The sequence below is a fragment of the Chinchilla lanigera genome, unplaced genomic scaffold, assembly GCF_000276665.1.
Source record: "Chinchilla lanigera isolate Chin_1 unplaced genomic scaffold, ChiLan1.0 scaffold00031, whole genome shotgun sequence".
In the NCBI taxonomy this organism is placed as follows: Eukaryota; Metazoa; Chordata; class Mammalia; order Rodentia; family Chinchillidae; genus Chinchilla; species Chinchilla lanigera.
Window position 1 is genome coordinate 4,826,892 of NW_004955432.1, and position 23,232 is coordinate 4,850,123.

The window sequence follows — 23,232 nt, forward strand, 5'->3', positions numbered from 1 at the left end:
AACCTGACCTAAATGTTGATTTCTGTTAATGTGTTTGCTTTAAACAGAGTTCTGTTTAAACAATAATTCTTAAGATTCCCAGTGCAATTTTGCATCTCCATGTGTGCTTCATAACTTATTCTTCCAGAAGCCCCATGTACTATACAGAAGAATTATTAGTATATTACTGTCTCACAGGAAGACTAAAATGTAAAGGGTAGTAAGGTTCAAGGTAGGGGAAGAGCAGTAAAGATCACATTTTTTTTCAGTTCTTCATCATTTTGTACATTTTTGCCAGAAAAAGTTGTAAAGAAATTGACACTTCAGCTAAAAATCAAAACATTACAAATCAACACATTAAAGTTATTCTTCTCAACCTTGCTTTAATTTTCCATGTGTTTTTCATTTGTTTCAACCTATTTTTATTAAATCTTTTTCCTTCTCTTCTGAAATCCAGTATCCCAGAATGAGGCTCCTGCAGCCAACTACACACATCCCTCTTTCAGGAGCAATTACAATTTCCTGTTGATTGAGTACTGTAGTAGCCTGATCCTGAATGATATGCTGAGAAATACTTCTTTCCCAAATAACTGTTCTTCTAATGCATCTTGTAAATAGTACTAGTAACACAGGAATATGAAAAGAAAGTTTACAAATTATCTACACACTATAGAGTACATAATGTTTTAATAGTCAACATTTTGCTATAAAGCATGTGTCATTTATGGATTAGATGTCTATTTAGTATTTTCTGAATGATGATAATTAACATTATGCTGAAAAAATCTCCAGCATGCTGAGGTTCAAAATGGAATGAATACAACAGTGAACAGGAAGGAGACACGTACCCCTTTTACTTGAGCAGCATCAGTGGCAAGCCTGGTAGTCAAAGCTCCAGTGCTGTTTTTATGATCATCAAACCAGCTCACATCCTGTGGCACAGAAGAGATTTTACCTTGAACCCTCCAGGAGGAAAGTGAGCGTGAATTATACTCCCTGCATTTGGCGTTCAGAAATTTATGTTCAATAGACAAGAAAAAAACTTAATAAATGAATGCACTGATACATCATTTCATCTGTCAAAAACTTCTTGCAAGACAGGAGATGGCGGGGCAGTGAGCTGTAAAACCAACCTCTCAGAGATTGGGAGACCAGATGCTGGGGTACAGCAACTTGAGAAAGAGAAGAAGCAGGGAGGTGGATCGCAAGACCCAGAAAAGTTCTGAAGGGTGAAATAAAGTCCACGGGGAGCCTAGCAAAATTTCAAAGTGTTAAAACAATGAGCACTATCAACAAATTACTATTTTCATAGAGCTTAGGTCCTAGCAGCAGGAGACATACATGCACACGTGTCACCTTGTTAGGCCTGACCTGACAGTGACCAGAGAGAGAGCTGGGCTGCCCACTATAGATCACTATTGACAATGGCCTGTCCTCTGCGAACACCAACCAAAGGAATTATGACCACAGGAATTTAGGACTGGACTTGAAGTCATCCTGGCACCAGTCCTACCTACACACTTGGGCTGAGTCTCTCTCCAATTCTGATTTCAAACATTGCATCCTGATCCTTTGATACTTCAACCCCAACTCTAGTATACATGCCGCTGAAGTCAGCACATGCGACCTCAACTCTGAACTCCCTATATAGTTAGCCTCCCCTCCAGGTAGTTGCTGCCATCACTCTGATGTCAGCCTGCCTATAGATAAATAAATCTGATCCTTCCCTCAGCCTCATTCTCCAGCTGTTGCCTCACTGCCAATTACCTAACACCTCTGAGGTGGTAATAAATTCTGTGAAGGTATAATGGTCTACCAATGTGCTGTGATTCATTACAGCGTAGGAGTGAGGGGAGATGCTGTTTTAGGAAATGGGGAAAGAACAGAGAAGCCCTGTCTCAGGTGACAAGTGAGAAAAGATGAAAAATGAAGGAAAACATGAGACTACCTAAGGGAAAGAAAAAAGGCACACACAAAGGCTCTGAAGCTAAGGTACACATCCTCTTTCAAACACTAGCAAGAAAGCCTTACTGGCTGTCAGGAACAAAAAAGGCAACTTTTTGTAAAGCTGTAAAAGCAGCTTCCTCTGGCGAGAAGTCTGTCCTCATGTGCCCCGCCCCCTCTCCTTACACTGCCGCAGGGAGCCACTTTGCTCAGAGTAGATGGTGCAGGGCCAGGGTGAGATGGAGGAGAGGGGTCTTGGAGGTCAGGCGGTGCACATCATGTATGGACGTTAGGTAGCTGTAAAGATTCCAGACTTTATTCAGAGGGATACGGGTAGCTGGTTTTGAGTACAGAGATGTGATTGGATGTCTATTTCAGAAAAATGACTCTGGCATTATAGGTGAAGCTTCCAAATTGGGATGAGGATAAAGGCAATGAAACCAGGTGGGAAGCTATTGCAACATGAGACACAGAGAGGAAGCATCGAGGTTTTTGGCCTGAACAACTGGTAGAGAAGTACTGTTATTTCTGATATGGGCAAAGAGCAGATAAAGAGTGAGCCTGGTGGATTCAAGTTTAAAAATTCTAAAGTATGACAGACTTATTAGATATCCAAATAAAGGGGATGAAGAAACAATTAGATCACTGTAGTTCAGAGCAGAATAAATGAATTGGGTTAAAAACAAATCAGCAAAAGCAATGCAGGTTAAAATGTGACATTCAACATAAAGTAGGATTTTCCCTGTAGAACTACTTATATTTTTAAATCTACACATACAAGATTATGAATTTGAATTAAGAATTGATGTCTGTCACAAATGACTATGGGCGCTAAGAAGTTGCCTAAACTGCTGATTTGCATTAAAACAGTAGCTATCATTTTTATCTAAAATGTTTAAGAAAAAAACAAAGTACTATAATTCATTAAAGCAAACATTAATTTGCTTTCTAGTATCCTCAAACACTTCAGGGTTTCCCCAGTGGAATGGGACTTTCTTGAAGATAGAAACCATTCAAATTTGAAAGCCTTACAATATTTAGTACGATGCCTTTAAACAGAAGGCCCTAAGATATGCTTGTCCCACTTCACAATTGGTGGAAAAGGCATCACCTAATTTGTCCCCTCAGCTCCCAGTCACACTAGATCTATGAGCTGGCCTGGGGTGACCAGGCATTGGCAGTAGAGCAAAGTCAACCTTGAGCCTAAGTGGAACCTTAGCTATGTATGAGATTTGGCCTGAGCGACCAAGGGCAGGATACCCTGTCAAACAGCACCCGCTCACTCAGCAGATTCAGTCCTCGCTCTGCATTACTAGCTATTCGTTTACATAATATGTCTTTCTAAATGGTGGGCGGAAGAGGAGGAAAGGACGATAGAACCAAAGACAGTCAGAAAGATGGGAACACCCTGTAGAAATCCTAACAGAGCAAACAGGCTTCTCACCCGGGGATCTGAAGCAGGATCCTACAGCACCATTTTAGTCAATGGCAAGTGATTAAGGATTTTAAAAGAAAGTTATTTCAAAATCGCACATTTTCATGATGCTCAACAAGCTTATCCTTTTGAACTGGATTTCTCTTTCCCCCAAGCCCTATTCCCTTAAGGAAAACATCCATATTGTCCATTGTTAGGGTCGTGAAAGTACAAAACGTGAGAGGCATTCCATTAAGCTATTATCAGCCAGTAAAACTGCAACTTGAATTAGTGTGAAATGAGCCATACGAATAAGTTTGGATTTGTGGAATGCAAGAATACAGAGGGCATCTATAGCGGACAAGAAAGAGGATGAAGCATCCTGGACATTCCAGGGGAAAAGAGAAAAGAAAGGGCAAAACTTCTTCCTACAGTACCTACAATTGCTGAGATACAAAGCTGGACGTGAATTCAGGCAAGCGACTCCATTTATGTTCAACCAGTCCAGGCCCTGGTGCTCACCCTCGGTAAACAGACTGCAGGGCCTGGGCCTACCCCTGGCGACGGTGCTGAGCCATCTCTGAGACGTAAGGAGGCCCGATACAGGAGCTGAGTCCCAGCAAGTGACAGAGCTCCACTGCCACATCCTGGCCACCAGTGGGAGTCCCGCACATCCCAGCGCTCAACCCTCAGCAGACATACCTGTCTCAGGATGGACCTGAAAACAAGGTACCGCAGCCGCTTGGTGAGAATCTCTCCAGCTTTGCCGAATGTGAAGCCCTGTGAAGAAAAAGGACAGGACTGTCAGACACTCCGACACCCAATACACAGGAGGAAGGGGGCCTGATGTCATAGCCAAGGCAGGACACTAGACAAAGTCAGAAAGCCTGACTTGCAGAACCGGCTACACTCCTGTGACCACGTGCTACAGAGCACGGTGCAAGGGTACACTGGTGTGTAGGCAGCAGTCAGGTTTTGAAATTGGCACTGCTGTTGACAGGCTGGCCAGAGATTTACAGAAACATGTTTCTTTGCTTCTCATTCCCAGACTTACTTATTTCCTCAGTGAACATGGATCTATCACTCAGGAAGCTGGGATTTTTTCCGTGACTGTGGAGCTACATCATTATCTTCTACCTTGGGACCCTCACAAGAGTGAAAAGGGCACATTTATCGTTACGCAAGGACTTAAAGTATAGCCTGGGAAAACACGAATTTACAGTTACACCAGCCTTTAAGAGAGGGAGAGCACAAAATTACCAAATACTTTTTTCTTTTTTACAATACTGGGAATTGAACCAAGTCTGTAGTACTGAGTTATTTCCCCAGCCTTTTTATTTTTTTATGCTTTCTATTTTGAAACAGGGTGTTTCAAAGTTGCCCAGAGTAGCATTCAACTTGTGATCCTCCTGCCTCACCCTCAAAAAATTTTTAGTGCTGAAGTAAAAAGAAAAACCCAGTGTCTTGGGGCAAAACAGGTCGCCGCAGAGGCTCACTCGGAGAGTTCTCTCCACTGAGCCTGCCCACCGTTTTAGGCTCTAACAGTCTGTGTGGGAGGAGAGAATAGAGTTCCTGGGAAACAATACATAAGATATGAGTGTGCTGCCAAGCCAGAGCATATCTGTGGAATAAGAGCAGAACCCCCATTCTGATGAGCCTGGGGAGAGGACTAAGAGCTCGCGCTCCTCCTTCCTTTAGGAACCAGGAAGTAACAGTGGCAGACGAGACCTTCCACGTAAAGCCTGGGGAAGCAGATGAAAACGGTTGTGTGCGGCATCAGAAGAGGAGAGGCCCTGATAATAACCCTACACCCACAGACTCAGAGGAACTGAAGATGGCACCCAAACCTTGGTGGATCCTCCCAAGCACTGGGCTGGACAGTACTGAGAGGAAAGAAGAAACACATGCTAAAGGCACAAGTGAGCAGAGGGCCATCTCTACCATGGTAAAGGGGGACCGATAACTGAGGGCCCTACGGGGCCGTCCACCCAGCATGGTGGGGGCTACACAATGTCTGCACACCCGCGCCCTCCCCACAAAGCTGCACTGCTGCGTAACCCTGTGCTAATACATATTGTCCATGCAAGGAGATGGAGGAGAAGGGAAGAACCCTAGATGGAGTGAGGTTAATCCTAAAACTACCAGTGCCTATGCTTACTTGGATGATCACATGAGGGTTTCTGCTGTTGGACTAAATGGAACATGATACGGCTTGTCCATTTCAGGAAAATGACTCCTGTTATTTTTGTTGAGAGCTATCCTTATGGGTCGCATACTTTATATCCATTATCTCTTTAAATCCCTATCGCAGCCCTACAATCATCATGTTTCAGGAGCTGAGGTTTACAGATGCTGGTAAGCTTTCAGAGACCACAATCACAAGGCGGCAGAGCTGAGATCTAAACAGTCTATGAGGAAACAATCTGACTTTACCAACAGTTCCGAAAGATTTTGAGGACTGACGTTTTTCATCATTAAAAGAGTTTTTTTTTTTCTTTAGCAAAAGATGAATGATAAATCTTTCAAACACTTCTCAAACAAGTGTCCCCTCCTTAGGGAGGTTTTTGCTGTTTTTATAATACAGGATAACTTGCCTTTGAGTATTAAAACTGACCATCAGTACTTACACCCAAAATTATATCCAGAGCTTCGTCCAAGCCACTTGGACGTCCCACCTTTCACTTCCAGTCATGATACAAGAGCAAACAACCTATTCCCTCGTATTCCATCAATATTTCTAGCTGAAGAGGGTGACGGGGAATAAGGCAAGCAAGGAAGCCAAAGAGCTCTGCTTGTTGAAGGCGAAGTTCATAGAAGGCAACTCTACTAAAAGAAAAGTTATATGGATGTTTGTAAATTCCCCCAAAATGAACAAAGTAAAAATTGAGACATTTACCTGAAGGAAATACGTAATAAAAGAGATAATTCCCAGGACTAGGAACAATAGTGAAAAGAGATGACTGTTCTGTCGTTTTGTTTCAGGATCTTCGTTTCTTGTAAAGAGCTGTCAGGAAATATTTAAACGGTCGTTAGTTCACTCACTAAGAAGTGATTCTCAGTCTGATTCATTTACCACAGGAATGGTTTTCACAGTGAGGAGAGCTTTAGTATACCGGAAATCAGGCTTTCCTAAGACTGCCCTGAAAGACATGTAATTACATTAGAGACCAAGGTGGGCACAAATAACTGATCCAATAACTCTGCTCAGGTAAGCTCCTGGAGTAAAGTGTTACCCTACCGTGTAAAAGTAGAAATGCAAATACTTGTCACTTGGTAAGGCACTATATTGTATACCCATCCATTGTGTCACTATAGGGGCATTTTAAACTGTCCTAGGGTGTCTGGAGAAAATCTGGTGATGTGGGTTTTGGGACCACAGAGAGGTGTTCATTTACTCAGTCCAGGCTTTCCAGAAAGAAAGGAGGCTCCTAAAGAACATTCTTCGTACAATGGCCAATAGCCAGTCAGGTACTAAAGCCAGCTGCCTGAGTACCATAGGCAGAAAAGTTTCAAGAAGATGGCTATTATAAGGGCTACAGAATGTCATGGATCCAAAGAAAAAAATCAGTACTGTAAGACAGAAATACTCTTAACTCAATCCAGATAATCTCATCCTTTAAAAAAATGGAAATGGGATGTGGTGGTGCCTGCCTGTAATCCCAGAACTCTGGAGGCTGAGGCAGGAGGATCATCAAGAGTTTGAGGCTGACCTGGCTACATAAGTGAGTCCAAGCCCAGCCTGCACTATATAGCAAGGGCCAGTCTGAAGAAAACCAAAAAAAAAAAAAAAAAAAAAAAAAAAAAAAAAATGCGGAGGGGAAGGGGCGCTATAAGACATTATATCACTGTTTCTTTAGTAGTTAGGTCAGCAAAAATAATTACTGACAATAACTAAATTCTTACTTTATACCAGATATTACTGTAATCAAATTTATATATTTTCTTGCTTTCATCCTCTCACCATCTCTAGAAGTTTGTTTTATTGTCGTACCATTTTATACAGAGATAAACTAAAGCACAGAGATTAGTTAACTTGCTGACCATAACACAACCAGCCAGAGGTGCTCAAAGATACAAACCTACACGACGTGACTCAGAGCCCACCATTTGCAATGGGCGGGCTGCCTAACTGTTACCCAGGAGCTCAGGTGCCATCTCTGGATCACTGACCTCCAGGCTTACTACTGTATGAGGCATAAGACACCACTGTTATCTCCATGCCTGCAAGACACTTGTCAGAACAGAGATCAGCAAACCAAGGGCCACTGGCTGAATGTTTACATCAAGTGTTGGCAGAACACAAAATATTCATTTGTTTTCACAGTGTATATGGTGCATTTAGCTCCACAAAGGCAGAATACAAGATTTGCAACAGAAACCATGCTGACTGAAAACCTAAAGAATGTGTCATCTTCTCTATATAGGAAAAGTCTCCTTCTCCCTGTTCCAGAATACAGTACATGCTCCAAATAATCAGACATCTCATCTGCTTCTCAGTAAATTTTCCAGACATATAAAATGACCTGGCAAAAAGCAGATCATGAAAAACATTTCCTTCCTTTTTGTTTCAGTACAGAGGCTTGAACCCGGGGACTTACACCTGAAACACAAGCTCTCTACAACTGAGATACATTCAACAGCTGAAAAGAGAATTATTGAGTGAGTACATTAAACATAAATGACAATGACCTAGCCAGGCATGCTCTGTGTTTTGTTGTAGAATCAAAAGCTAGGGTTTGTCTTATGCTTCTTGTCGTAATCAGTCTCTCTCTCTCCACAAAGTTCTCAGCAGTATGGCAAGGATGTTTGAAAAATCTCTCACTAAGCAGAGAGCATGACTCTCCAGATGCTGTTTTTTGAAAATGGCATGGCTAAAATCTAGTGGAAGCAGTATGTCAACCTCAATCTTTAGGAAGCTGTCTCTTTAGTTCATAAGAATGAAATGAGATGAAAATTTTACCTTACACAGGTGGAATGCTTGGCCTGGCTATAGCCTGTCAAGTGAGTCTGCTACAGAGCAGCTCATTACCAACCCAGTCTGACACACACTTAAGGAAAATCCTTTGTACAACCACAAGGTGAAGGTTGAGGGTTTTGTTTAGAGCCTAGTGGTAACAGGTATGAGAAAGTCATCTCACTGGTTTTATTTACTGTTTTAGGGAGCTGGTACCTGGAGCCTATGGAAAGAAATCAACAAGGTCCTGGGGTAGAAACCAGGACAAGGAAGGTTTATACAATTGGCTTCTCTGTCACAAACCAGACTTCTGGTCTAATCCCTTCAATCAGGTTGGATTCATGTTAAAGGACATGATTTTTGTGGCTTATATATACTGGTACAAATACAGACAGTTCATTAATTCTTCAATCAGCATTCACAAGCCAATACAAAAACTGGACATATAAACTTACCCCTATAATCTTTGAAAATATTATTGCAAATGCTGGTTCTAGGCCTCCATTTATAATGGCACAAAAAACACCCACCACAAAATAAGGCCATTCTGTTATGTTCAGCTTTAAAATCCTCCAAAAGGAAACTGGAGGTACATTTTCACCCTAGAAAACATAAAATATTATAAGTTGTTATAATGAATAAATGATTTTATCATGTATAATTTGTGCATATTTGTGCAGAAATTTGTAAAATAAATGCATCAAATTCTTTATCAATTGATGGATCTTCAGCTTCAAAAATGTACTGACAAACTCTATTATAGTATCCCTTTGTTTTTAAGAAATGAGTGATATTTTACAAATATTTAACCTTTGACATTCAAACCATGACATTCAAACCATGACCTTGACATTCAAAATGTGACAAAAATATTTATAAGTAGGAATGAACAGAACAGAAATTTTAATATTTGAAGACCCACTAAGCCTCTTTATAAGTTTTAATTCTAAGAAACATCTTATAAATTCTTATTCTTAAATTACAAAAGGATTGTAAACTATTGACATTTCTGGTTTTCAGGGCAATCTGGAGTATTGGGACAGAAAAATTTTGGAAAATCATGTTTTCTTCCCATTCTTCACCCCGTAGGCAGGAGCCGAACCAAGCAGGACAAAGATGGAGGGCAGTAGGACATAAAACTCTCCATCTTTCCCCATACCAGGGCCTCTTTTGCACTAAGCTTTCCGTCTGGTTCTTGCGGTCCACTGGTACTCTTCCGAGTTGATCTTCTTTTTAGACTGGATCCTGAACCTTTTAGAGACATTGCCAAGGCATCGCTTTCACTTTTAGATTCACAAACTTCATTTTCTAATTCATCTCCACTTTCTATTGTCTAAAACAGACAAGGAAATAAATAAATAAATAAATAAATAAATAAATAAATAAATAAATAAAGCAAACAAGAAATATGCACCAGCTGCTTAGGCTTAGTTGGCCAATGGAACTGATTAATGAACATCAGATACCATGGAAATGGTAATTTAAGGACAGTACTTACAAGAGTGGTTGAAGTTAAACTGCTATTCTTTTTCTGTAATATACTTAAAAAAGAAAGCCACTAATAAGAAAGATTCCCACTGAATATGCTAAAATATCACCTCTCTTCTGTGTATCTTATCTAGTCATCTTCTTTCTGTAAGTATCTTGCCTCAGTGAAGTTTACTTTGGGCCATGGTTGTCAACAGAAATATGGTAGACGCTAACGCTCTTACCTGAGCCACATTTCTCAGTTGTACTTACCTAATAGTTATAATAAAAATGTGAAAAGAGTAAAATTTATTTTACCCATATATTTCAGTTAACCTAATATACTCAAAGTACTATTGATATCCAATGATATCATCATTTCAATGTGTAATCAATATATAAAAACCCTTGAGATGTTTTGTGCTCTAATATGTAATAAGAGACTAGAATCTGGTTCATACTTACTACTTAATTAATCACAACTGAAATGTTTAGTAGCCACAGGTTGCTAGTGGCTACTAGTGGGTAGCTCACTTTTAACCTTGATAAAGTATTCTTTATTTGTCTTTCTTTAATGCCTCTCTTTTCAGGAAAAAAGAAGAAACTAGAACACTAGTATGTTGCTGAATTCACCAAGTATTTCTTCTTACTTTTCAAGGTAAGTTAAATAATACTTATTTTCAGTAAAAAATATAGCTATACCATTTTATCCCCTTCAAAAAAGTCAGGGAAATTCTGGAGCGAAACTAGACCTGCATTGTGACAAGTTTGTAGTAAACGCCTTTCTCTTTCATGAGTTCGTCATGATTCCCTCTCTCCACAATGACTCCGTCCTCAAAGCCAGCGATGACATCAGCGTTGCGAACTGTGGACAAGCGATGAGCTATCACAATGGTGGTCCGGCCTTCTCGGGCCTAATGAGACAGCAGTTTGGCTTTTGAGTACATTATCAATTACATGCAAAAACTCATTCATTGAACTTGTATGTACGGAACACTGAAGAGCTGAATATTGATAAGACTATGGAAGCTATAGATACTAAGTTCAAAAAATATATAGTAAATTGATAATGATTTAAAGTGTTTTATTATATTAAAAGTAAACATAAATATAGTATCTAAATATTGATATTATGTATCCCTTTCTGTATTTTGTTTAATGTCTATCAGCTTACATTTTTAGTAATAATTATGGCCTTCTACAGAATAACAACCCTAAAGCTCAGGGACTGACCAATAAAAATAAACACAGGCCATGTGCTATACCGAAATACGCCACTTGGAATAAGTCCTAGGAATCATGACATCCTGTCTGAAAGAACCACGTGGATGATCAAGACTGATAACAAATACAAGGCCAAAGAGTTTATTCTTAGTGTATTGATCTGTACTCAAACCTTAGTTTGGCCATTCTAGGAATTTATGAAAATCTTTTAGCCTGTGTGAGGCTCATTTTACTCATATGTAAATAGGGAAACAACAGTACTCATTCCTTAGGGTAATTAGGGTAAATAAATAAAGTAATACTCATAAAGTACTTAGCATTAGGACTTATAGAAAGTGCTTAATAAACGATACTTTGTTATTGGTTAGAAGAATTATAGATTATCTTTGAGAAAAAAGGCAGAGTTGAAAATTTGCATATGAAACTCCTTCACAGTGCACCCTCCCAACACAAAGGTGAGACAATCCACCAACTCCAAGCCAGGTCTATATTTTGATTCCCCTCGGCACAGGGCAGCAGGGGTAAGGACTAATCAATGGACCTACTCCTGAATGAATACACCTGGAAGAGAAGGGAACAATCAGACCATGTGACTCTTGACATTAAGTCTAACAGTCCATTTGAACCTCTATCTCGTGATCTAAAATCCACCAGAGACCAGAGGGTTGATCACATTTCCCATCTACCAGTGGGAGCAAGACTACACCTTGGTTTGGATGGAAATCACAGTCTGGAGTGAATGGACAGAGTGGCCACTGGTGGCAGAAGGGTACCTCAAAAACCTATAGACCCTAAAGCCACATTGCAAAGAATTGTCACTGAATCTAAAGACTGCAGATCTTGGAAAGAAACAACGCATTCAAAAATGCAAGAATTCTTTTGATTCACTTTTTAAAATTTTTTCTATTTGTTCTTATTTTTATCTTTCCTTCATTGGAGTTTTTGAGGGTAAGGGATGTTTCTCCTTATTTTCCTCTTTTAGTTTCTTCTCTTTCCTTTTTCTTTTCCCCTTTCAACTTTTTTCTCTTCCTTATCTTTCTTTTTTTATTTTGAAGAAAAAAACAATGAAAACAATAGTGCAAAATTTCAAAACAAGATTGTAGGAAAGTAACAATGGTTAGTACATTGTGTATTGTTATCTTCAAAGTAGATGCTCATATTACAAGATATAGGCATGAAAAATTGATCAAAACAATATAGGAACAAACCTTTCTTTTCAATGAAGTAATAGCAATTAGTAGTATAACTTTCTTAACTATCTTGGGTGTACAGATACATATTTTTTTCCTTTTCCTTTCCTTCTTTTCTCCTTTCCCACATTTTTCTTGTCCCCTTTGAACAGTTTCTTTCTATTTCACATATCTATTGTACATTTTGGGTCTTATTTACTCTTTCAGCTTCTTACACAAGGGAGACAATATGATGTTTACACATGCGAGACTGATTCATTTCATTTATAAGTATGGTCTCCAGTTGCATCCATTTCCCTATAAATGTTTATCCTCAAGTTTATGCTTCTTTATAGCTGAGTAGTACTCCATTGTATAAAAATACCACATCTTTTTTTATCCATTTCTCAGTTAAAATAAGCATTTGGGCTGTTTCCAAGATTTAGCTATGACAAATTGTGCTGCTATAAACATGGGTGCACATATAGTACTGTGATATGATGTTTTTAATTCTTCTCTTAAGGAGAATAGCTGGGTCAAATGGGACCTCTAATCCCAGTTTTCTGAGGAATCTCCAGACTGATGTACAGTGGTTGCACCAGTCTGCACTCCCACCAACAGTGGAGAAGAGTTCCTTTTTCCCCACAGCCCGCCCAGCATTTGTTATTGGTTGATTTCTTGATGACAGCCATTCTTTCTGGGTTGAGATGGAATTTCAGTGTTGTTTCAATTTACATCTCTCTAATGACCAATGATGTTGAACATTTTTTCATATATTTATTTGTTATTTGTATTTCTTCATCTAAGAAGTATGTGTTCATCTCAGATGCCCATTTTTGGATTGGGTCTTTGAATTGGGGGAGGGGTTCTGATATTTTTCAATTTTTTTTTTTTGTCTTTTTGAGACAGGGTCTTGCTATGCAGTTCAGGCTGGCCTTGAGCTCACTTTGTAGCCCAGGCTGGTCTCAACTCACAACAGTCCTTCTGCCTCAGCCTCCTGGCTACTGGGATTACAGGCATGTGCCACCACATCTGGCCTTGTCCCACTACACCTGGCTTTCAATTCTTTATATGTTCTAGATATAAGTCCACTGTCTGAGGGACAGTTGGCTAGAATTTTTTCACATTCTGTGGGTTTTCTTTTCACCCTGTTGGTGATTTCTTTTGACATGCATAAGCTTTTTAATAAGATGAGATCCCGGTTGTTGATTCTTTGAAGTGTTTCCTGTGCAGTTTGGGTTATGTTCATGAAGTCTCTGCCTACCCCATTCCTTGTGGGAGGTTGGTACATGTACATAATACATCTTAATTCTTTTTTTCATCCTATTTTTTTCTTTTTCATTCTTATTCATGTTTGTTCTTTCCTGCGACTATTCTCTAAACTACTGATTTCCCTTAACTCCTCGATAGGACACCCTATTTCACTATCTCTACTCCTATCTCTACTACTTCTCATATCCCACTGATTAATTTCTCATATTTTGCTCTTTCATCTCTGGTTACCACCCCCTCTACCTTTACTAATATAACTACTGAGCTTTATGTATCTCTAGATAGCTAGTTAATTTTATACTGTTGCTAAAGAGTACTGTTCAGCTGTTAGCAGAGATAATGTTGTACCATTCAATAGATATTTACCATAGGTCAAGGGTAAGTTAGTATAGTATTTGATTTGTCTGAATATTCATACTACAATTACAGATCTCTTTTCTGTGGTAAAGGGTGGTATATTATTGATCCTTAGGGTTTGTCAATATTCAGTTTGTCTTTGGTGCTATTATGGATGTTCATTTTATTGCTATAGCCAAGGTGACATAGCTGTCCTACTAGCTGGTTTTGTGAAATGTCAGTATCAATTGCCTTGGAGTTATTAATAGTGCTGCAGCCCACTCCTGGAGAACTGGATACTGAGTCAAATATGCTGCAACCTCCCAATCCCAAGAAAACAGGGGTGGTTGGATCCTGAAACAGAGGTAAAGGCCAATAGTTAACTAAATCCAGAGGATATAGCTGAAAAAGAGACATTCACTAAAGAGGTCTTGATACTAAACACAAAGCTTTCCAGTATAACCAACCTACAAGCCTCAATGCAAAAACAACAAGAACAACAAAATAGAGACACTAGAAGAAAAACCAATAAAAATACCTCCAAAAGCTCCCATCTCTCCCAAGCTGATCCATGGGGCACTGAAGGAGAGGAAGCCAAAGCCAAGTTATTTGAAATGATATAATGGGAAAAAACAAACCAAATCAATAAAATATCCACGAACTCAAAGACTTATAAGTAAAGAGACATTAGACCAAATAAATAAAATGATGAGAGAGTTTTTAGAAGACACTGATAGAAAGCTAGCAGAACTTTTAAAAAATTATGTAAAACATGCAAGAACAGCATAGAAAAGAGTCTATAAAATGGCTCCAAACAGAAATTAAAGACATTAAAAGTTCTCTCAAAGTATGGGTAGCAGAAGTGAACAGTGTGGACTGGGGATCTAGCTCAGTGGCACAGCACCTGCCTGGCAAGTGTAAGGTCTTCAGTTTGATTCCCAGTACCAAAAAAAAAAAAGTGAACAATGTGAGGACAGTGTCAGATTTAGAACCCAGGGTTGTTGTCAGTGACCAATTAATGAGAAATACCTTAACTACAACAACAGAACATGAAAAAATGGACTCAACACCTCCTAGATGATACAAAAGAGACTAATCTAAGATTAGCTGTAATTAGTAAAAACTCAGAAAATGGCACAAATAACACAAGAAAACCTGCTTACTGAAATAATTGCAGAAAACTTTCCAAATAAGGGAAAATAATTTCACATACAGATAAGTAAGGTACATAGAACCCCAAACAACAGTATTTAAAAAAAAAATCTCTCTAAGAAACATCAAAGTCAAAATCTGAGAAGTTCAGCATAAGAACAGGATTTTATTTATTTATTTATTTATTTATTTATTTTTAATTTTTGTTTTTTTTTTCCAGTACTGGGAATCAAACTCATGACCTTGCACTTGCCTGGTGGGTGCTATGCCACTGAGCTAAATCCCCAGCCCCAAGAACAGGATTTTAAAAGTTGTTAGAAAAAAGCAACAAATCACTTTTAAAAGTAAATACATTAGAATTACAGCAGGCTTCTCAACATAAACCTTAAAAGCCCAAGAGTACAGTGTGAAATGTTTCAAGCCCTAAAATAAAATAATTTCCAAAACTAAGTTGATATATCCTCCAAAACTATATTTCAAACTTTATGGAGAAATAAGATATCATCATGATAAAGAGCACCTAAAGAAATTCATTACAAACAAACCAGCTCTCCAAAGAATTTTCAGATATTCTAGATAGAAACAATGACACTAACAATGACAACAGATCTAACAGAATGAATACACCAGGTAGAATGAACAGTTAAAAAGAAGAGAAAGAGGGGCTGGGGATTTAGCTCAGCGGCAAAGTGCCTGCCTGGCAAGCGCAAGGTCTTGAGTTCGGTCCCTGGTACCGGAGAAAAACCAAAAAAAAAAAAAAAAAAAAAAGAAGAGAAAGATAGGGAATCAGCAACAGAAAAATAAGACCGTGACAGTACTAAGCCAATATCTGTCAGCAATAACTTTTAATTTAAATGGTCTCAATTCACCAATCAAAAAACACACATTAGCAGAATAGACTAAGAAACAAAATCCAGTGGTATTCTTCACACAAGAAAAACATTTAATGCAAAAAGAAACTCATAAGCTAAAAGTCAAAGGATGGAAAACAACATTCCATGCAACAGGAATCCCAAACAAAGGCAGGTATAAATATCCTATAGTTAAGTAATGTGGACTTTAAGGCAAAAGTAATCAAACGAGGCAAAGAAGGGCACTACATACTGGTTAATAGAACAATCCAAGTGGAGGGGATAACAACATGTATCCACCACAGACTGCTGCCACACCCAACTCCTTAAAATAAGTGCTAATGGACATAACAGATTAGATAAACATAAATACAATTATAGTGGGGGGGGCTCAGTTCCCCACTATAATGAACAATAGATCACTAAACAAAAATCAACAAAGAAATATCACAGTTGAATAAAACTTTTGAATAAATGGATTTAAGAGAAATCTATTGTGTTATATAAAACAACAGAAAACACATTTTTCTCAGCAGCCCATAGGACTTCCTCCAAAATAGACTACATACTAGCTCATAAAGCAGGCTTCAGTAACAGAATTTAAATTATTCTATGCATATTATCAGGCTTCTGTAACTTGAAAGATCTAGCATGAATATTTCTCAAGCTCTTTCATGATATAGAAAGGGCAGGAGTACTGTCAAACTCATTTTTGAAAGCTAGCATTACCTTGAATGAAAACAAGACAAGGACTCATAAAAGAAACCAAGCTCTTTAATGAGTATAGATGCAAAAATCCTCAACAAGGTACCGGAAAACAAGTACTGGACAGTTTTGCTAGAAGAGTGAAGCATTAACCTACCACAGAGAATGGTGAGACAGCCTTGGGAGACAGGCTTAGATGGAATGAGAGCTAAATGGGGATCTCTTGGGATGCCTGGGAGGGCCTGGATCAGACCAGGAAGATCATGAGCCCTGTGTTCTATTGCATAAGGCCAGGTTTAGGAGGTGAAATCATCACACGGGTCAGTCCTGAAGGAGAAGGAGAAGGAGGAGAAAGAGAAGGAGAAGAAGGAGAAGGAGAAGGAGAAGGAGAAGGGGAAGGAGAAGGAGAAGGGGAAGGAGAAGGAGAAGGAGAAGGAGGAGGAGGAGGAGAAGGGGAAGGGGAAGGAGAAGGAGAAGGAGAAGGAGAAGGAGAAGGAGAAGGAGAAGGAGAAGGAGAAGAAGGAGAAGGAGAAGGAGAAGGGGAAGGAGAAGGAGAAGGAGGAGGAGGAGGAGGAGAAGGAGAAGGAGGAGGAGGAGAAGGAGGAAGAGGAGAAGGAGTAGTAGAAGAAGAAGAAGAAGAAGAACAACAACAACAACAACAACAACAACAACAACAACAACAACAAGAAGGTCATTAGTTTAATGGTGTGTTTGAGCTCTGGCACTGCTCTGTACATATAGCAGAAATCAGTGCTGAAGTACTATATGGCAATAGATGGTTGGTCTAATTGTTTTCACTAAAATCATAGTCCTTTTTGTTTTGGTTAAAGGATGGTCATTAGTGGGTCCTAAGGTTGTCAATATCCGGTTGATATTTGATGCCATTGTAGCCTCTGAATTTACTACTATAGCCAAGGTAACGGAGTAGTGGCTGACAATTAATTTTCTCTTTATGCCAATATCTGCATTTCCTGGGTGTCATAAACAATAAAAAGGATATACATACACACAGGATCATGGAAAAGCAAGGAAACAGGACTGTCAAGGTCTTCCAACTCCCCTAAGGGGGAGATAAAAGTATAAGAAGTGGAACAATATGAAGAGGTTATAGATGTGATGAAGAAATGACAGGGTCAAAGAAGAAATGAGTCAAATTTCATGGAATTAGCATTCAAAATCCTTAAAGTAGATTTGGGGAAAATAAGTTAAAAATTGAAAGAGAATTACAGTTTTCTGGAAAAGGAGGATGCAGAGAACATCAAGATCCAAATAAAGACCAATTTTTTTTGAGTTTATATTTCTCAGTGTTGAATTTAAAAGATTTACACATATTTTTAGGTAAATATTCATGCATTGCCACCTAAAAAAAAAATCAGAGAAGCATAGAGGTTTAACAAGCAAACAAACAAAAACATTTGCAGGCCTGCTGCTTTCATTTTGGTCAGTAAGGAAAATCACCTTGAAGCTGCCAGAAATGTATTTTCTAAAGCCAAGATTAAGAACAATTAACAGTAGGATGGCACTGTGCTTCAAACCAGCTGGTGTGAGCGGAGCGCACAGACCTTGTCCAGGGCCACCTGAACCACCGCCTCACTCTCCGTGTCCAGGGCCGATGTGGCCTCGTCCAGCAGCAGGATCTTGGGGTTGCGAACCAGGGCACGCGCAATGGCGATTCTCTGCTTCTGTCCACCGCTCAGCTGCGCCCCTCTCTCTCCAACCAGGGTGTCAAACTTCTGCAACAAAAAAATTACCAAAAGACTTAGAAAAAGCACAAGCTATTTCACATCACTTTTTACACTGGGAAGTAATCACATAAATCCCCAAGCCTCACAGGTAATACAATCCAACTCTTTAATCTTAGCAATAACCCACCCCAGATTTTGAAAATTATCTACTGCTAGTTGATAGTGATAGAGCTTTAAAAATCCAAAGTGATCTCGATTTCCCTTTCTAGGAGGATCCTGCAACTTGTCAGGGGTTCCTCTAATTTGCAGCAGCTTCTGAACTTCCTATGTACTGGACAAGGCCACAGTGCCCTGCTTTCCACCCTTTGCAAAAACAGAGGTCAAACGCCCCTCACATGAGGCAGCTTCATGATGAAGTCGTAGGCATTGGCTTCCCTGACAGCTTTCTCAATCTCATCCATGGTGACATCTTCTCGACCATAGCGAATGTTTTCAGCTATTGTGGTGGCGAACAGCACAGGCTCCTGACTCACCACGCCGATAATTTCCCGCAGATACCTCACATTTATGCTCCTGATGTCCTGTCCGTCAATAGTGACCTGAAATAAAAGCGAGTGAGATTTCCATACATTTGTAGTGGACAGCACAGTGCGAGAAAGATCTACGGGAACTGCTGAGGGCCACGCGGGCTCACCGTGCCCTCGGTGGGGTCGTACAGCCTCTGCAACAGCTGCACCGTCGTGCTCTTCCCACAGCCGCTGTTGCCAACCAGTGCCACGGTCTGCCCGCTCTGCACCTTCAGGTTGAGGCCCTTCAGGATCTACCAAGGAGAGAAACACAGGCAACTCACATATGTGGATACGGGGCGTGGGAATTCACAGTTCAGTTCAATACTACGCTGCAACACACAGGCACTTTTCTTTTCTTACGATCTCTTAGTGTCAGAGAATTTTCACTGAACATATCATTAAATCACTGATTAATCAGTTATCATCATACCTTGACTTCTTTGCGAGACGGGTAACTGAAGTGAATATTTCTGAATTCCAAATTTCCCTTAATATTGTCTGGTTTGTGGCCGTTTGTTGAGAAGCTGTCAATGTGTGGCTCCTACAATGAGTAAAATTTTAAATTAGTATATTACAATAATTGCTTTTTAGTGATACTTTGTGGGGAACAAGACAAAGTAATGACAATAGTGACTCTTAATTGCGAAATCCTTTACAAGACAGATAAATTACTGGTTCAGACTTAAATTATCAATTACTCTGAATATTTCATACGCTGCTCCTCTTGCGTTTGCAAACGCTTGAATGTTTGGAGATGCCTGTCCAACACTAAAAGCCCCAATTAATACAGAAAAGAAGACCTGAGGAATGCAAAGGGAAACCATCAAGTCAGTGTTTACTACAGTTTTTTTCATAATTTTTTTGCCAATATAACTCATTCTATTTTAAAACGGCAAGGCAACAAAAGGATGGGAGATGTTAAGAATATTTTATTTTATAACTAAGAGAGTAAATGTGAAATGTATGACCATAAAAATGTAAATTAGGTGAGGTGATAGATATTATGATCAGTTTGATTTAGTCACTGTACATCACACAATCAAAGCACATTATAGTCCAAAAATTATAACAACTATGACAAATTATGATTTGCTGACTGAAAATAATACAAATTTATAAAATGTGAAAAAAATCTTTTTAAATATTTAAACCCTTTTATTTAGTAGGTATATAATGCAGAATTAGTCTCATTTGCTCAGTGAAGCAATAACATATGGTCTATAGGACCATAGCACTTTAATGCAATTTTTTAATTTCTTCAAAGGTTAGAGATTCTATTTAGATCATCAGGAGGATGAAATGAAGCAGAAAGATAACTTTGCTTCTGCTCAAGTTTGAAGAGAACTAATGTCACTGTTCATTTCTTTCTAAGTCACTCAGGAATTCTACTGAACAATAATTTAGCTAGAGGGAACTTTGCCAAGCATTTCTATATTCACTATCTCAATTAGTACTTAAAAAAACACTGAAAGTTGGGGCACATGTTTCCTGTCATGCCCACTTGGTAGAACAGGTAACAGAGGCTTGGAAGGTTGAGATGGCTGATCCAAGCCATACAGTTGGAATCAGTCTGTTCCAAGCTCTGTACCCACAATTCCGGGTGCCTCCAGGTTATAAAGCAGATTATTTGGGAATTATTCCACTGTCTTTAAATAAAACAGGCAACGTGGAGTGGTAACTCTTCTGTACTTACATAAAGCCATATAATACAGAAAACTTGTAAATAGAACTTCCTTTTCTGAAGAGTAACAACTTTTACTTCCAAAAATTTGTGATGTACACTGTCATTAAATACTTAAAAGAAAGTTAAACTGTATATTTTATCATTTTTAAAGAATAAATCAGAAAATATAAGTACAGTGCTTAGCATGAGGTTTGACACAAAGAAATAGTCTCATCAAACAAAAGCTCATGCTAGAGAGATCTGAAATGTTAATGCTTCTCAGCTACAGAAGAAATTGTGCAAGAGAACTGCAGAACATCAGCAAAATCACTTATTAAAATGTGCTTTGCACTCTAACCTAATAATGTATGTCTCTGTATTTTCAATCACTTTTCAAAATATATTCTTCTCAAGTCAAGCTAATATCACTCATGGGCATTTTTAATGGTGACTGTCTTAGTTATTTTTCTTGTTGTTGAGACAAAATACCTGACACCCAAAGTTAAAGGAGAAAAGGTTTATGGTAGCTCACAGTTTGAAGAGGTTTCAGTTCAGAGTTGGCTGGCGGCAAGGCAGGATGGCATGGCAGAGGGCCATCGCAGAGGAGAAACAGTTCACGGCAGGCAGAAGGCAGAAGCCAGCAAGGCAGCAAGCAGCAAGCTATAAGCAATAACCAACAACAGCAGCCCTCTTTCTGTTCCTTACATACCTCCAGGCTACCTGCTCTTAGAGAGGGTAGCACACACACCCAGGGTGGGAGTACTATGCCAAACCAATCAGTGGACTAATTTAGTAACCACACACCCTCAATCCCAGAATCACACACTCCAAATCTCTGAAAAGCCCCACCTATGACTGCATGATGCTTTGTGGGGGGGAGACATCGAGACACAGCCATAACTGTAACTCATTTATTTTTACAACTCACATAAAACTTACAGTGAGCACTCGTCCGATGGAATATTCATCTGAGAGGACCAAAGTAGTCCCATACCAGAAGGCCAGAGCATATGATGCATAGATCAGCAGGTAGGTAGCACCAATAGCAATGTTGGCAGTGATCGCTTTCTTTATCCCAATTCTTTTAGCATCTTCTAAATTATCACTGTACCTGGGAGAAAAACAAAAATTATTAAACATATTTATACATCTTTATGAACTGTTATCAATGTAGCATGCCATTTTTGAGCAATCATAATATGCCCAGCCCTATGGTATATGAGATGTGATCATATATATGGGAAATGTTTGAATTTTCAATAATTTATCACAGTAAAAGACACATTACCACCAATCCCCCTTGAAATACTCCCTTACACATACTTAAACATACTTATCCCATCATTCTTGCCACTTTCTAAAGCAGTTGTAGAAGTCTTTGGGGTGGTCTTTATGAGGTTTGATTTAAAAAAATGGTGGAAGGCTTTGCTGCCTGCCATCCAATGGAAAAGCAAACTCAAAAGAATTACAGTGTGTCCTCATCTACTGGATCTGACCCTATAGGTCTTCTAGCTCTTCCCCAAAGTCATAATGACCATGAAAATAAACATTTGGAATCAATTCTAGACAATGAGGTGGCAGCAACAGTGTCCAACTAAAGACACATAAAGGACTTCCAGAAGGGCTTCAGAAAGTGCAGGCACTGTGGGATAAGTGTGTGGTAAGGAGGAGGAGTGTTTTGAATGGGGTTAATGGCAATGAGTCCTTATCTGTAATGATTTTTTAACATAAATATTCACCATAATTTTCAATCACAGTTCACACATGTCTGTTCTCTTGGTACCCATTCAGCGACCCTATGCTGCTATTACTATTATTATTCTCTTCTGGTAGAGGAGATAACTGAGGCTTACAGAGAGCAAGTTATTTGTGAGGGAGTCTTCTGAAAGCTCTTGTCTTGGCCTTAGCAAGAATAAAGTAAGTGAAGCAGCATTTAGCAAACTTTTAGAACATGTATTGCTTAATACACAAAAGGAATGGAATCACAAAAGAAAGTTCCCTCTGAAATCTGTATGCCACTTTCACTAGTTAATAAAAATATGGATAAAATAATAGAAAGTACTAAACAGAAGAAAGACACTTCCATCTCTGAACCTGAGGGAATCTTTGCAGTCTGTCCCTTGTGTGAAAGCATGTTGACAGCTTTGACTTACTACATAATATTTTTTCTTAAATAAGCTGTATGATTTATTTTATCTCTATAGAGATCTATTTTTTAAATCACTAGCCTATGAAAGATATTTGGCTTAAAAATGTACAACAGTCCTTCATTATGGATCAGTGTCTCTTTCTTTTATCTTATCTCCATATTGTTAACATAGCCTTCTCTCTTTTTTTTTTTTTTTTCCCTTTGGTTTTTCTCCAGTACCGGGAACCAAACTCACGACCTTGCACTTGCCAGGCAGGTGCTTTGCCGCTGAGCTAAATCCCCAGCCCTTAACATAGCCTTCTCAACTTTCTCATGCCATAGTGGCTCACTGTGTAAAGGGATCTGCCCAAGTGGCTGAGAAAATCAAAGTTTAACTACATTCACAGTCTTGTAACTGGTTTAAAGCACAAACGTCATGAACAACACCCTTTGAGACTTCTCAGAATTACACAAAGGGGGTGAGTAAAAAAAAAAGACAAGCAAACAAACAAAAAAACTACAAACAAAATCAATGTTGGAATCCACTGGCTCACTTTGTTTCTCTAGTTGTAGTGATTTCTTTCCCATATGATAATCCAAGTACCTCTAAACCTCCCATGAGTGGATAGTTCTTTATGCTACAGCAAAAGGGGATGGTGTCCATAGCTTAACCTCCATTTCAAAGGAACAGATTATCTTTCTCAAGAAAAGGGATGTTGA

The 23,232-nt window shown here is 39.1% G+C and overlaps 1 protein-coding gene across 1 annotated transcript in view; it reads right to left on the minus strand.

Annotated features, from left to right (window-relative positions):
* Positions 1–23,232, minus strand: part of LOC102016302 (multidrug resistance protein 1-like) — a gene marked incomplete at its 5' end in the record, with an annotated part of 83,679 nt that overhangs the window by 29,330 nt on the left and 31,117 nt on the right. The window contains 12 exon segments of the mRNA XM_013516023.1: positions 828–911; positions 4,040–4,117; positions 6,234–6,341; positions 8,747–8,893; positions 9,451–9,624; positions 10,511–10,672; positions 18,030–18,200; positions 18,548–18,751; positions 18,847–18,972; positions 19,152–19,262; positions 19,408–19,521; positions 21,324–21,495. Of these exon segments, the coding sequence (XP_013371477.1) occupies positions 828–911; positions 4,040–4,117; positions 6,234–6,341; positions 8,747–8,893; positions 9,451–9,624; positions 10,511–10,672; positions 18,030–18,200; positions 18,548–18,751; positions 18,847–18,972; positions 19,152–19,262; positions 19,408–19,521; positions 21,324–21,495 (1,651 nt within the window).